Raw genomic sequence first — 13,044 nt, 5'->3', positions numbered from 1 at the left:
AGCAGATTCTAAACCACCACCACCCCAAAGAAGGCAAGAGAAGTTTTTCAGTCCTATAAGAAATTATGTTTTAAAATTTTTTTAACTTAAGAAACTAACTAAAAGTTAAAATTAATCACTTGAAAAAATACGTAGTGGTCTTTAGAAATGAAAAAGGAAACTAAGATTCTAACATTTAGGATGAAGACTTGGAGTATATAATATTATTTCACATGATAGATAGGGTAATAGAAAGTAATTTAAAAAGTACCTATGTTTTAGGGAGTTTCCAAAATTTTTTTGAAGACTTCTTATTTCAGTTAAGGATCATTCTGTGACAAATTCACAGAAGAAACTATAAAAATTCCCCAGTCTGACCTGTACTCTAATACAATATAATAAAAAATAGCAGGATATAAGAGGGGTCAAATTTCAAAATGGGAAAAGACTGGATTCTGCACCAAATACCACCCTCTCCCATAAAGCAGCACAGGGCTTTGCGAAGGTCAAGCTAAATGTACATGAAATGGATTTGGCGCATGCTCTCTGATACCAGGCAAAGCTTAAACTGGAGTAGTGCTGGAGAGATTTACGTTTTCTCCTCACCAGAAGATGTCGAGGTCTTTGAGGTTCAAAAGCTGAGAGATGCTGCTTCGGAGATGGAGGTCCCTGTGGATGAAGAGGATAATTCGGATGTAGCTAACTGAATGGACTAATGTTCTATTTAAGTTTTAATTATTTGATGGTGGATCACAATGATTTTTTTAAACTAAATTGTTCTTTTTGGTTTTGGTAACTTTAAAGTTTTCCCAAGAAAGTTGTTGTTAGTGGACTTATTTGGGGGATTTCTACATAATGCTTGAAAGGTTCATGGAGAGAGACCTTTTAATATAGATTTTTTAGGAAAGCAGACAAAAGATGGAAAAAGAATAAAGGAAAAATATCTATGTGTATACTTGATTGCTTAAATATGTACTCATTTTTATTTCAGACCTGATTAGAGCCAAAACCCCTGAATTCCATCTCCTTTGTATGGTCATGTATGTACATAAAATACTCTGACCACATCCTTTTAGGACAGTAGTGTCATTCACTCTGTGGGAGATCTTCCATTCTGTGAATGACAACATTAAATTGGAAAGTTTTATATTTGGGGAAATACTAGCAGATGCCATCAGTATGTTCTCTGAAGACTCCTCTCACTCAACTTCATGAAGATGAGTCCATCATGTAATCTGCAAAGTGAAAGACTACACAGTCCTGCCTTTGACATGAATCTTTATCTGTCAAGTTTACACTTACTTTTCTTAGTAAAATTTCTGAAAGGGGACAATTCCTAAAAGGAAACACTGTAATAACATTATGGAAATCCAGCACTCAATGAAAGGAATATTACTATTGAGCTTTGTTAGTCAATCACCTAATGGCAGTTAAAATCCTAATTTAGAAGTGTTCAAACTTCAAGTGCAATGTTTAAAATAATTTTTTACATTTAAAGGTACAGCCATGTATTGCACAAAGACATAACTATGCTCATTCATATTCCAAATATAAGGGTAAAGGAAGACTGAGCAGAATAAACAATAATAATCAAAGAATTCAAATAGTAGCACTCACCAACACATTTTTCAGCCAATTCACCTAAAAAAGCATCTGACAATTTTGGATTCCAATCCCTGGTATGAATCTGTAATATGTGTTTTCTTGCCTAAAAAGAAAAATACAGTTAAATAAAATATATCAGCCCCTCAAATACATTTGCTGGAACAAATTTATGGACTAACCCTACTCCAGAAAAGTAAAAGTTTATTTTTAAAGAATTTAAACACGTTGGCATCCGCATCAACTCTGATTCCCATAATAACCCTGCGGCATGGGCAGTGAGATCTTGTCTCTATTTCACACACTAAGACATTTAATATTCAGAGAGGTGAGGGAACGTGACTAGTGACACATATGATTACGTAACTGACTTAGGACTAGATTTCAAAACTAAATTTCACTTTTCCGCCACATCATTTTTATAATTTGAAAACATGAACAAAAAACTTAATGTTATAATAACCATAACTTTTAGACAAACTTTAGATTTAGGTTTCATAGAACCTTTGGTCCTATCATAATTATAAAGTACTATGCCTAACAATGAGCTAAATGACAAGTAATTTAAAATTTTTAAGAAGTTTGAAGTCAGCCCTGGCTTCTCTGGCTTAATTGGTTGGAGCATCATCCCATACACTGAAAGATCCTGGGTTTGATTGCCAATCAGGGCACATACCCGGGTTGCGGGTTCGAGGGCACATACACGAATCAACCAATGAATGCATAAATAGATGGAACAACAAACTGATGTTTCTCTCCCTTCCTCTCTCTCTCTCTCTCTCTCTAAATTAAGTAAGTAAGTAAGTAAGTAAATAAATAAATAAATAAATAAATAAATAGATAGATATTAATTAAACAGGACAGCTAATTTTCTGTCATCATCTGATTTAACTTAGCAACACTATTAAATCACAACCTCCTCACTGATACACTTTCTTCACTTGGCTTCCTTTTTCCTCTTACCTTACTGACTGCTCAAGACAAAGGACTTGGTGCTCTCATCTAGTCTCATACCTTAAATATTATCTAAGGAAAAAAGGTGAACAGCCAGTCCAGGTCTTTTCCACAGACCCAGACCAGAAAAAAATGGCCTTAGGTTTAGGTCACACAGCACAGTTTCCTTAAAACATAGTTTAAGCCCTAGCCAGTTTGGCTCAGTGGATAGAGCGTTGGCCTGTAGACTAAAGGGTCCCAGGTTCGATTCCGGTCAAGGGCATGTACCTTGATTGCGGGCATATCCCCAGTGGGGGATGTGCAGGAGGCAGCTGATCGATGTTTCTCTCTCATCGATGTTTCTAACTCTCTATCCCTCTCCCTTTCTCTCTGTAAAAAAATCAATAAAATACATTTAAAAAAAAACACACATAGTTTAAATTAATGTGGAAAACTATGTTCAAGATCCATGCTGCACAATACAGTAAGCCACTAACTATGTGATGCTATTTTATTCAAATTTTTTAATTAAATAAAATTTAAAATTCAGTTCCTTAGCTACACTAATGACATTTCAAATGCCCAACAGCCACATGTGGCTAGTGGCTATCATACTGGACATTGCTCAATGGACAATGTAAATAAAGAACATTTCCATTATTGCACATAATTGAATTAGACAATGCTGTTCTAGACCTTGCTTATTATTAAGTGTCTTAATTGTGATTAGCATACAGACTCTGAGGCCTACATGACTAAGACAAAATAGAAGACAATTGAGAAATCAAGGTAATGGCTTTCCTGTGCTGAAATGAATACTGGCTGTGTCTCCTAGAACTAAGCACATTTCCCATATACTGGTAAGAGCCTAAAAGATGCCTGGACTGTTGTAAGATATGCAACAAGATAGCTGATGTTCCCCAGGCTGAAGCAGACTGCACCCACTTCAGCTTTGTCTCCTTCAACTAAGCAAACTTCTGTGCATTGGCACAGTCTTGACGTTGCACTTGGATAATGAAAATGTTACTGTATAAGCTATGTTTCTTACTCTAAGCTATGTAAACCAGAGTGGATTCTGATGCCAAATTAAAGCCTATGAATTGGGTTGTCAATTCAAAAATGAGACACATTCCAGTGGCTGTGCAAACTGACGTCAAATTGAGGTATTAACTGCTCTATACAGTGGAGCCATTGCCTTAATTTCCCTGTATCAGCGGTGGGAAATGTCCGGCCCACAGGCTGTGTAAGGCCCGCGAAACCATTTGGTCTGGCCCTGCCAAGGCATTAGGGGTGAGTTAATTAAATGTTTGACCAAATATTTTTAAGATGATAATTTTGTATGGCCCGTGAAAGATATTGTAAATATCCAAATGGCCCTTGGCAGAAAAAAGGTACCCCACCCCTGCCCTATAGTCTTCTAAACTGTCCTACCAACTTAGTCTTGCCTATCTATGTATATAAGCCAAGCATTTTATACAAAATTCTGAAATCAAAGCCATATAACAACATGAGTGTGTATCTACATATATTCATATGCAGTATCTTCTCTGCTTTCTTTCGTTTACATTTGTATGGCTGTTATAAATATTCCCATTAGACTTATTTGAAATATTAAATTACATGGGAAGCACTGTCAAACATAGTACCTTCTCTTCATTCATCTCTCCCTCTCAAACTTAAGTTCCCAGTGAAGAAACAGTTGATGATTAAACTGGTCAAACCAAAACTAACAATAAAATTCTCAAGTAGAATTAGAAAAAAAGAACTTTGTATAATACATAACATTTTACATATTCAATGATTATACACTACCATGTTTTAATTACACATTCTTTTAGAAACTACACTATAATGAATAACATATGCTGCTTTTAATTAAATATGATGGTATGGTCATTTCTATGAAAATTTGTATTTTGGGCCCTTATTCATAAACCCACCAATATGCTACAAATGTCATTTTTATGGGAACAAAGCTACTTAGAGACATATAACCTGCCATACAAGATAATTACTCCAATCTGGAGAACTAAAAGAAAAGAGTAAGCATCTACAGTAACTTAATCAAGGGTTTTCCTCTTCTTAAAAAGCATAAACTTTCTGATAACTATTAATAGAAAAGACTAAGTTACTTAATAATTACAAGGTTTTTTTATAGAATTAACTCTGATATCCCAGAAGCATAATTTTAAAAATGAAAATTCAGCCCTAACCGGTTTGGCTCAGTGGATAGAGCGTCGGCCTGTGGACTGAAAGGTCCCAGGTTCGATTCCGATCAAGGGCATGTACCTTGGTTGTGGGCACATCCCCAGTAGGAGGTGTGCAGGAGGCAGCTGATTGATGTTTCTCTCTCATCAATGTTTCTAACTCTCTATCCTTCTCCCTTCCTCTCTGTAAAAAAAAAATCAATAAAATATATTTTAAAAATGAAAATTCATAAAATACCACTCTCAAAATACATATATGTCACATAACTGAATCACAAATAGATCTTAATAGATCAAAACCAGAAACTCTTACCTTTTGATCAGGCAAGTTGAAAAGGAATTCTCTGTCAAAACGACCAGGTCTCCTGAGAGCAGGATCTATAGAATCAAGTCTATTTGTAGCACCAATAACAACAATTTCACCCCTATTGTCTAATCCATCCATAAGAGCAAGGAGGGTTGACACTATGGAGCTGTAACAAAATTTTTAGACAAAATTGGAAAAAAAATTAAAAAGAAGTTGTAAAAACTGCTTTTTATACTAACTTGTATCAATCTTAAAATGCAAATAAAATTATAGTATAATTATCTTTATGCAAGATCAAGTAATATACAGAAATCATTTTCAAAAGTATTCAAACATTAATAGACACCAAAAACTCAGCAACAAAGCCCGGCCCACATGGTTCAGTGGTTGAGCGTCGACTGACGACCCAGGAGGTCACGGTTCGATTCCCGGTCAGGGCACATGCCCAGGTTGCGGGCTCAATCCCCAATCCCCAGTGTGGGGCATGCAGGAGGCAGCCGATCAATGAATCTTTCTCATCATTGATGTTTCTCTCTCTCCCTCTCCCTTCCTCTCTGAAATCAATAAAAAATATATTTTAAAAAAACACATACAGCAACAACAAAAAAACCATAAAAATGGTCTACATCAAAATTAAAAGTTTTTCTGCCTTTAACTACCAAGAAAGTTAAAAGGCAACCTAAAGAACAGGAGAGAAAATATTTACAAATTATATATTTAATAAGGGTTTAGGACTCAGAATACACAAAAACAACCACAACTCAACAACAAAAAAAGTAACCTAATTTAAAAATAGTCAAAAGATGTAAATAGACATTTCTCCATACAAAAACATACAAAGGGCCCATCCTTAGTCATTAGCAATATCCAAATCAAAACCAAATGAGGTAGCGACCCTGGCTGGGTGGTCAGTTGGTTAGCATCGTCACCATACACCAAGGTTGCAGGTTTGAACCCAGTCACAGGTTTGATATTGGTCATGGCACATACAAAAAGCAACCAATGAATGTATAAATAAGTGAAACAATAAATCGATGTTTCTCTCCCTCCCTCTCTCCTTCCCTCTCTCCTTCACTTGTGAAATGTGCCTCTTTGGAAAACAGCCTGAGAGTTCTTTCAACTACTAAACATAGAGTTACCATATGACCCAACAATGTCCACACACAAAAAAAAATGTTCATAGTAGCTTTATTCATAACAGCCAAAAAGTCGAAGCAGCTCAATGTCCATCAACTGGATAAATGGACAAATAAAATGTGGCATATCCATACAATAGATTATTTGTCAATAAAAATAAATGAAGTACTGACAGATGCTACAACATGGATGAACCTTGAAAACACTGTGCTAAATGAAAAAAAAAAAAAGCCAGCTACAAAAGTCCACAAATTGTATGATTTCATTTTTATGAAAAGTCTAAAATGGGCATATCTATAGCAAGTCAAAGTATGTTAGTGATTGCCTAGGACTTGGTGGGGGACAAGGGAGAGGTTGGAGAGTGATGGCTAAAAGATACAAGGATTCTTTCTGGGGAAATGAAAATGTTCAATAATTGGTTGTGGTAATGGTTACACAACTCTGTAAATACACTGGAAGCCACTGAATCATACAGTTTAAATGAGTGAACTGTATGTTTATCTCAATAAAGCTGTTTCTGAAAAAAAAATAAGAAATATATCAGTCTTTTAATAGCAATCTTGGGTAGGGGTGTTGTCTGCCAATTTATATTTTGTTTAGAGTTCCTACAGAATTACATTTGCATTATTATAATTTTAAACATTTTCTTTAGAATGGCTATCATTGTAACTAAATTCAAGTCAAAATTATTTTAGATTTTTAAACTATGCTTTAAACATTACTGAATAGAAATGTTTCATGTCTAATTATAAGATAAACCATAATTCTAGTAACAATTGTCTTCTTAGTGTTTTCCAACTGTTCTCACTTCTATTCTTACTGCTAACACCAGTGTGAAATAACTTCTCCAATATGCTCAACATGTTAAAGAAATCATTCTTGCTCCTAAATAAACTGTCCCACCTGTTTCCCAAACCTATAAATGAGACCAAAATGCTAGAGACATGCATGCGGAGGATTTGTGCTTATTCTTATCTATTGAATAACTGAAAATTAATGACATAAGTGCCTCACTCAAGATGTAAGGGGTGAGAAATAAGCATCCTTAAGTATAAGTTCATATTTAATCTCAAACTTTTCCTTAGTATATTCCAATCACCAGGAGCATTTCAAATGTTGTTAGGATTTTTTTAAAGATTTTTTTATTGATTTTTAGAGAAAGAGGAGGGGAAAGGGAAAAAAAGAAACGTCGATGTGAGGGCAGTATATCGATCAGCTGCCTCCTACATGCCCCTTACTAGGGATCGAGCCTACAACCCAGGCATGTGCCCTGACCAGGAATGAACCAGCAACCTTTCCGTGCACGGGAGGACGCCCAACCAACTAAGCCACACTGGCCAGACCTGTTTGTTAGGATTTATCAACATTTTTAAGTGTTTTGTACAAGGATTATCCAGAATACAAAGTTTTAAACATGACCAAAAACAGAATTACACCCTACCTTAAATTCTACCAAAAGTTACCTTTAATTTAAAATTTTTAATTACCAGCTCCTGGATCAAAATTCTCTAGTAATCCCTATTATGTTTAAAATAAAGTCTACATGACTTAAATACTATATTTGAGGTCTACTTGCCTGCCCTAACCCTTCTATACTATCTTCTAAAAGAATTTGTATCATCTTTCAAATATGGACTTAAAAATCCAACTGGAATTGTTTTATAAAGTGTGAAGAAAAATCAGTTTTATTTTTTCACCAAAAAGATACCCAATTTTCCCAGCATTATTTATTGAAAAGGCCATTCTTTCCCAAGAGCACTGAACTGCCTGTTTTATTATATACATATTTAATTTAAATATATTTTTATTGATTTTAGAGAGAGAGGGGCAGAGAAACATTGATGTGAAAAAGAAACATCAATCAGCTGCCTCCTGCATGCCCCCTACTGAGGATCGAGCCCACAACCTGGGCATGCTCCCTGAATGGGAATTGAAAGGGCGACCTTTTGGTGCACAGGACGACATTCAACCAACTCAGCCACAACTCTGCTCTTGTAGTGCAGAAGCAGCGATATATAATGGAAAAAGGAATAAACACAGCTGTGTTCCAATAAAACATCACAATAACAGGCAGGAGGCTAGATTTGCCCCACAGGTCATGCATGGTTTGCTGACCCCTGTGCTAACTGAAAAAGATCTTCCTTAAGGACACAGAGGACATGTTATAAGCCTCATATTACTCATCCAAGGGCTAAGGCTAAATACTGTGTCAATGAGTGAAAAGAATCTAACATAATCAGATTAGAAAAATTACCTGTGAATCTGATCTTGTCTGCTAGAGCGAACTGGAGCTAATCCATCTATTTCATCAAAAAATATTATAGAGGGTCTCATCAAATATGCCTAGTATAAAAAGAAAAGAGTTATTATATTACTGTCCATTTTTTATAATTACTATGTTTTCTTAATAGCTAATATAAGCAAATGATACAAGCATCAGGTAAGAAAGATTACATAAGTAAAAAGGAAATCTCCTTACCTTTTTACTTATGTAATCTCCAACCACAGGCATCTACTGTTTTCAGTTTTATTCTTCGATATGTATTATTTATTCACATACACAACAAATGTCTTTTTAAACATACTATTTTTATTTTATTTCATGCATTTAAGTCATTGAACAATGTCAGCATTTCCAAGTTAATTCTTCCCTCATCCACCAATGTTATTTTATATTTATACTAAAGGCCCAGTGCACGAAATTCATGAACGGGGGGGGGGGGGGGGGTGCGGGGAGAGGCTGTCCCTCAGCCCAGCCTGCACCCTCTCCAATCTGGGACCCCTCGAGGGATGTCCGACTGCCCGTTTAGGCCCCATCTCAGTAGGATCGGGCCTAAACGGGCAGTTGGACATCCCTCTCAAAATCCAGAACTGCTGGCTCCCAACTGCTCGCCTGCCTGCCTTCCTGATTGCCCCTGTTTCTGTCTGCCAACCTGATCACCCCCTAAGCACTCCCCTGCCAGCCTGATTGATGTCTAACTGCTCCCCTGCCAGCCTGTTTACCCCCAACTTCCCACCTCTGCCGGCCTGGTCACCCCTAACTGCCCTCCCCTGCAGGCCTGGTCCCTCCCAACTGCCCTCTCCTGCTGGCCTGATCACCCACAACTGCCCTCCCTTGCAGGCCTGGTCCCTCCCAACTGCCCTCCCCTACTGGCCATCTTGTTGCAGCCATCTTGTGTCCACATGGGGGCAGGATCTTTGACCACATGGGAGCAGCCATCTTGTGTGTTGGAGTGATGGTCAATCTGCATATTACTCTTTTATTAGATAGGATAGAGGCCTGGTGCATGGGTGGGGGCCAGCTGGTTTGCCCTGAAGGGTGCCCCAGATCAGGGTGGGGGTTCCCTTGGGGTGTGGGGCGGCCTGGGCGAGGGGCCTGTGGTGGTTTGCAGGCTGGCCACGCCCCCTTGCGACCCAAGCAGAGGCCCTGGTATCTGGGATTTATTTATCTTTTACAATTGAAACTTTGTAGCCTGGAGCGGAGCCAAGCCTCCTGCTCGCTCCGTGGAGGCAGCCATTTCTGTTGGGATTTATTTATCTTCTATAATTGTAACTTTGTAGCCTTAAGTGGAGGCCAAAGCAGGCCAGGGCTGCAGAAGCTTGGCTTCCTCCATCGCCGGGAGCAACGCTAGCCTCCTGCTCTCTCCAGCTCCATGGCTGCCACCATTTTTGTTGGATTAATTTATCTTCTATAATTGAAACTTTGTAACCTTACGCGGAGGCCTAGGCTGGCCAGAGTGTGTGGAAAGCTTGGCTTCCTCCATTGCCAGGGAAACCCAAGCCTCCCTCCTGCTCTCTCCAAGGCCGCAGCCATCTTGGTTGGGTTAATTTGCATACTTGCTCCTGATTGGCTGGTGGGCGTGGCTGGTGGGTGTAGCGGAGTGGTGGTTAATTTGCATATTACTCTTTTATTAGATAGGATATTTCAATTATTATTAAACTAGAGGCCCAAGGCACGAAATTCATGCACTGGTAGGATCCCTAGCAGCTGCAGCAGGCCAGGGCCTCCCTCCCTTCCCACGGCCCCGCCCCTTAGTCAAACTCCCAGTCGAGGGGACAGTTTACATACTACACTTTTATTATATAGGATTCTCTTAAAGCATACAGGCTGCAAATGTTTGACTTCCCAATAAACACTGAGCACCATGGAAGTAAGAATTTTTCTCTATTCCTCTTTCTAGATCCATTATCTAAACACAGCAGTTTTTAATACTAATGTAATATTTGAAGTGTTTTACTAATTACAAAGAACTTTGACACACAGCTCAATGGGCATTCAATGAATGCTTATTGAAAGCACTGTTTTTATTTCATGTGAATTTCCTTAGATACAATGAAATATAAGTTGCATTGCCAAATATGAATGACTTCATTCATTAACTCAAACAATCCAAAGTGAACTTACAGAAGGACTCTTATTACAAGTATTAGAAAATAATATTTTTAAGTACTTATCCTATCTAATAAAAGAGTAATATGCAAATTGACCGTACCTCCACTGACCCACAACCCACGCCCACCAGCCAATCAGGAGCGAGTATGCAAATTAACCCAACCAAGATGGCTGCAGCCACGGAGAGAGCATGAGGCTTGGGTTTCCCCGGCAATGGAGGAAGCCAAGCTTTCTGCCTGCCCTGGCCAGCCCAGGCCTCCGCTCAAGGCTACAAAGTTTCAATTATAGAAGATAAATAAATCCCAACAAAAATGGCAGCAGCCACAGAGCTGGAGAGAGCAGGAGACTTGAGTTGCCCCTGGTGATGGAGGAAGCCAAGTTTCCACAGCCCTGGCCTGCCTTGGCCTCCGCTAAAGGCTACAAAGTTTCAATTATAGAAGATAAATAAATCCCAGATACCAGGGCCTTCACTTGGGTCTCCGGGGGGTGTGGCCGGCCTGCAAACCACCACAGGCCCCTCACCCAGGCCGCCCCATGCCCCAAGGGAACCCCCACCCTAATGCAGGACACCCTTCAGGGCAAACCAGCCAGCCCCCACCCATGCACCAGGCCTCTATCCTATCTAATCCTATCTAATAAAAGAATAATATGCAAATTGACCATCACTCCAACACACAAAATGGCTGCCCACATGTGGTCAAAGATGACTGCCCCCATGTGGACACAAGATGGCCGCCACAAGATGGCCAGTAGGGGAGAGCAGTTGGGAGGGACCAGGCCTGCAAGGGAGGGCAGTTGGGAGGGACCAGGCCTGCAAGGGAGGGCAGTTGGGGGCGATCAAGCCTGCAGGGGAGGGCAGTTAGGGGTGACCAGGCTGGCAGAGGAGGGAAGTTGGAGGCGACAGGGCCTGCAGGGAAGGGCAGTTGGGGGGACCCAGGCCTGCAGGGGAGAGCAGTTGGGGGTGACCAGGCCTGCAGGGGAGGGCAGTTAGGGGTGACCAGGCCTGCAGGGGAAGGCAGTTAGGTGCAAACAGGCTGGCAGAGGAGCAGTTAGGCATCAATAAGGCTGCTAGGGGAGTGGTTAGCGGGTGATCAGGCTGGCAGGCAGAAGCGGTTAGGGGCAATCAGGAAGGAAGGCAGGCAGGCGAGCAGTTGGGAGCCAGCAGTCCTGGATTGTGAGAGGGATGTCCAACTGCCCGTTTAGGCCCAATCCTACTGGTAGGATCCTACTGGCCCAATCCTAAACGGGCAGTCGGACATCCCTCGAGGGGTCCCAGATTGGAGAGGGTGCAGGCTGGGCTGAGGGACACATACCCCTGTCCACGAATTTTGTGCACCGGGCCTCTAGTTATATATAAATAGTAAAGATAGCCTACACAATATTCATTCACCTTAATATTTTATTTTTTAAATAAATTTTATTGATTTTTTAGAGAAAGAAAGGGGGAGAGAGAGAGAGAAACCTCAATCAGTAGCCTCCCGCATACACCCCAACTGGAAATCAAACCCACAACCACGGCATGTGCCCTGACCGGAATCGAACCTGCCACCCCCTCAGTAAATGGGACAACACTCCAACCAACTGAACCACACTGGTCAGGGCTCACCTTATTCTTTTAAAAGCATTCACTTATTACTGAATTCTTTCAGCACCACATTTACAACTGATGAAAATAAATACTATAGTGTTTTGTGTGATTTCATGTTAAGCTTTTTATGCTATTTCCTGAATTAGACTACAATCTAATGATAAATATGTTATAACCAGGGTTTCCCAAAGCATCTAACATGGTATTAGGTGCCTAGTAGCCACCTCAATAAATGTGTTGTGAGTCAACTTAAATTAGTACTAGTAAAATTGCTATTAAATACCTCTTTGCCATTCAAATTCAGATTATTGATCCTAAATTTCATATACTGATTGAAGAATATGCCTCCTCGAGAACAGTTTGTATTTATAGACTAAATGCATCAAATATGCTAAAGAAAATATTCTCTGATTTTACTTACCTGATCAAAAAGAAGCCTAAGTTGCCGTTCTGATTCACCCACCCACTTGCTCAGACAGTCTGCTCCTTTTCGCATAAAAAAAGCCACCTTTTTGTCTCCTTGACTGCACTCATTAGCTAGTGCTCTGGCAACCAAGGTTTTACCTGTGCCAGGAGGTCCATAAAACAAACAGCCCCTAGAGGAATAAAAAATTAATAAATGTTATCACCACCACTAATAACCAATACAAAAGGATACACCTCTCATATAATTTTGTATTTATATTATAATTATTAGACACAAATAAAACTTTTGTAGTACATAGACAAACGTTTCCCTTCGCTGAGTGTCCTCAAGGATGTTCTCAAAGCACCAAGCTTTGATAGGCCAAAAAATACAGTTAAATCAGAATAGAGAGTAATTTGGCAAGATACATCAAAATTTTAAATGTTTTTCCCTGTGACCCACCAATTTCACATCTTAGAATATGTCATATAG

General features: G+C 39.4%; 1 protein-coding gene across 2 annotated transcripts in view; it reads right to left on the bottom strand.

The window, feature by feature from the left end:
• Positions 1-13,044, bottom strand: part of ATAD2B (ATPase family AAA domain containing 2B) — a 120,488-nt gene that overhangs the window by 66,898 nt on the left and 40,546 nt on the right. For both annotated transcript variants that reach the window (XM_080685083.1, XM_080685084.1), the window contains exons 12-15: positions 12,568-12,742; positions 8,420-8,508; positions 5,035-5,194; positions 1,597-1,687 (exon numbers count right to left, since the gene is read on the bottom strand). In XM_080685083.1, the coding sequence (XP_080541209.1) occupies positions 1,597-1,687; positions 5,035-5,194; positions 8,420-8,508; positions 12,568-12,742 (515 nt within the window). The remainder of the gene's footprint in view (positions 1-1,596; positions 1,688-5,034; positions 5,195-8,419; positions 8,509-12,567; positions 12,743-13,044) is intronic.

This window comes from Plecotus auritus (assembly GCF_963455305.1).
Source record: "Plecotus auritus genome assembly, chromosome: 8".
Lineage (NCBI taxonomy): Eukaryota > Metazoa > Chordata > Mammalia > Chiroptera > Vespertilionidae > Plecotus > Plecotus auritus.
This window is presented reverse-complemented; position numbering and strand designations above follow the sequence as displayed.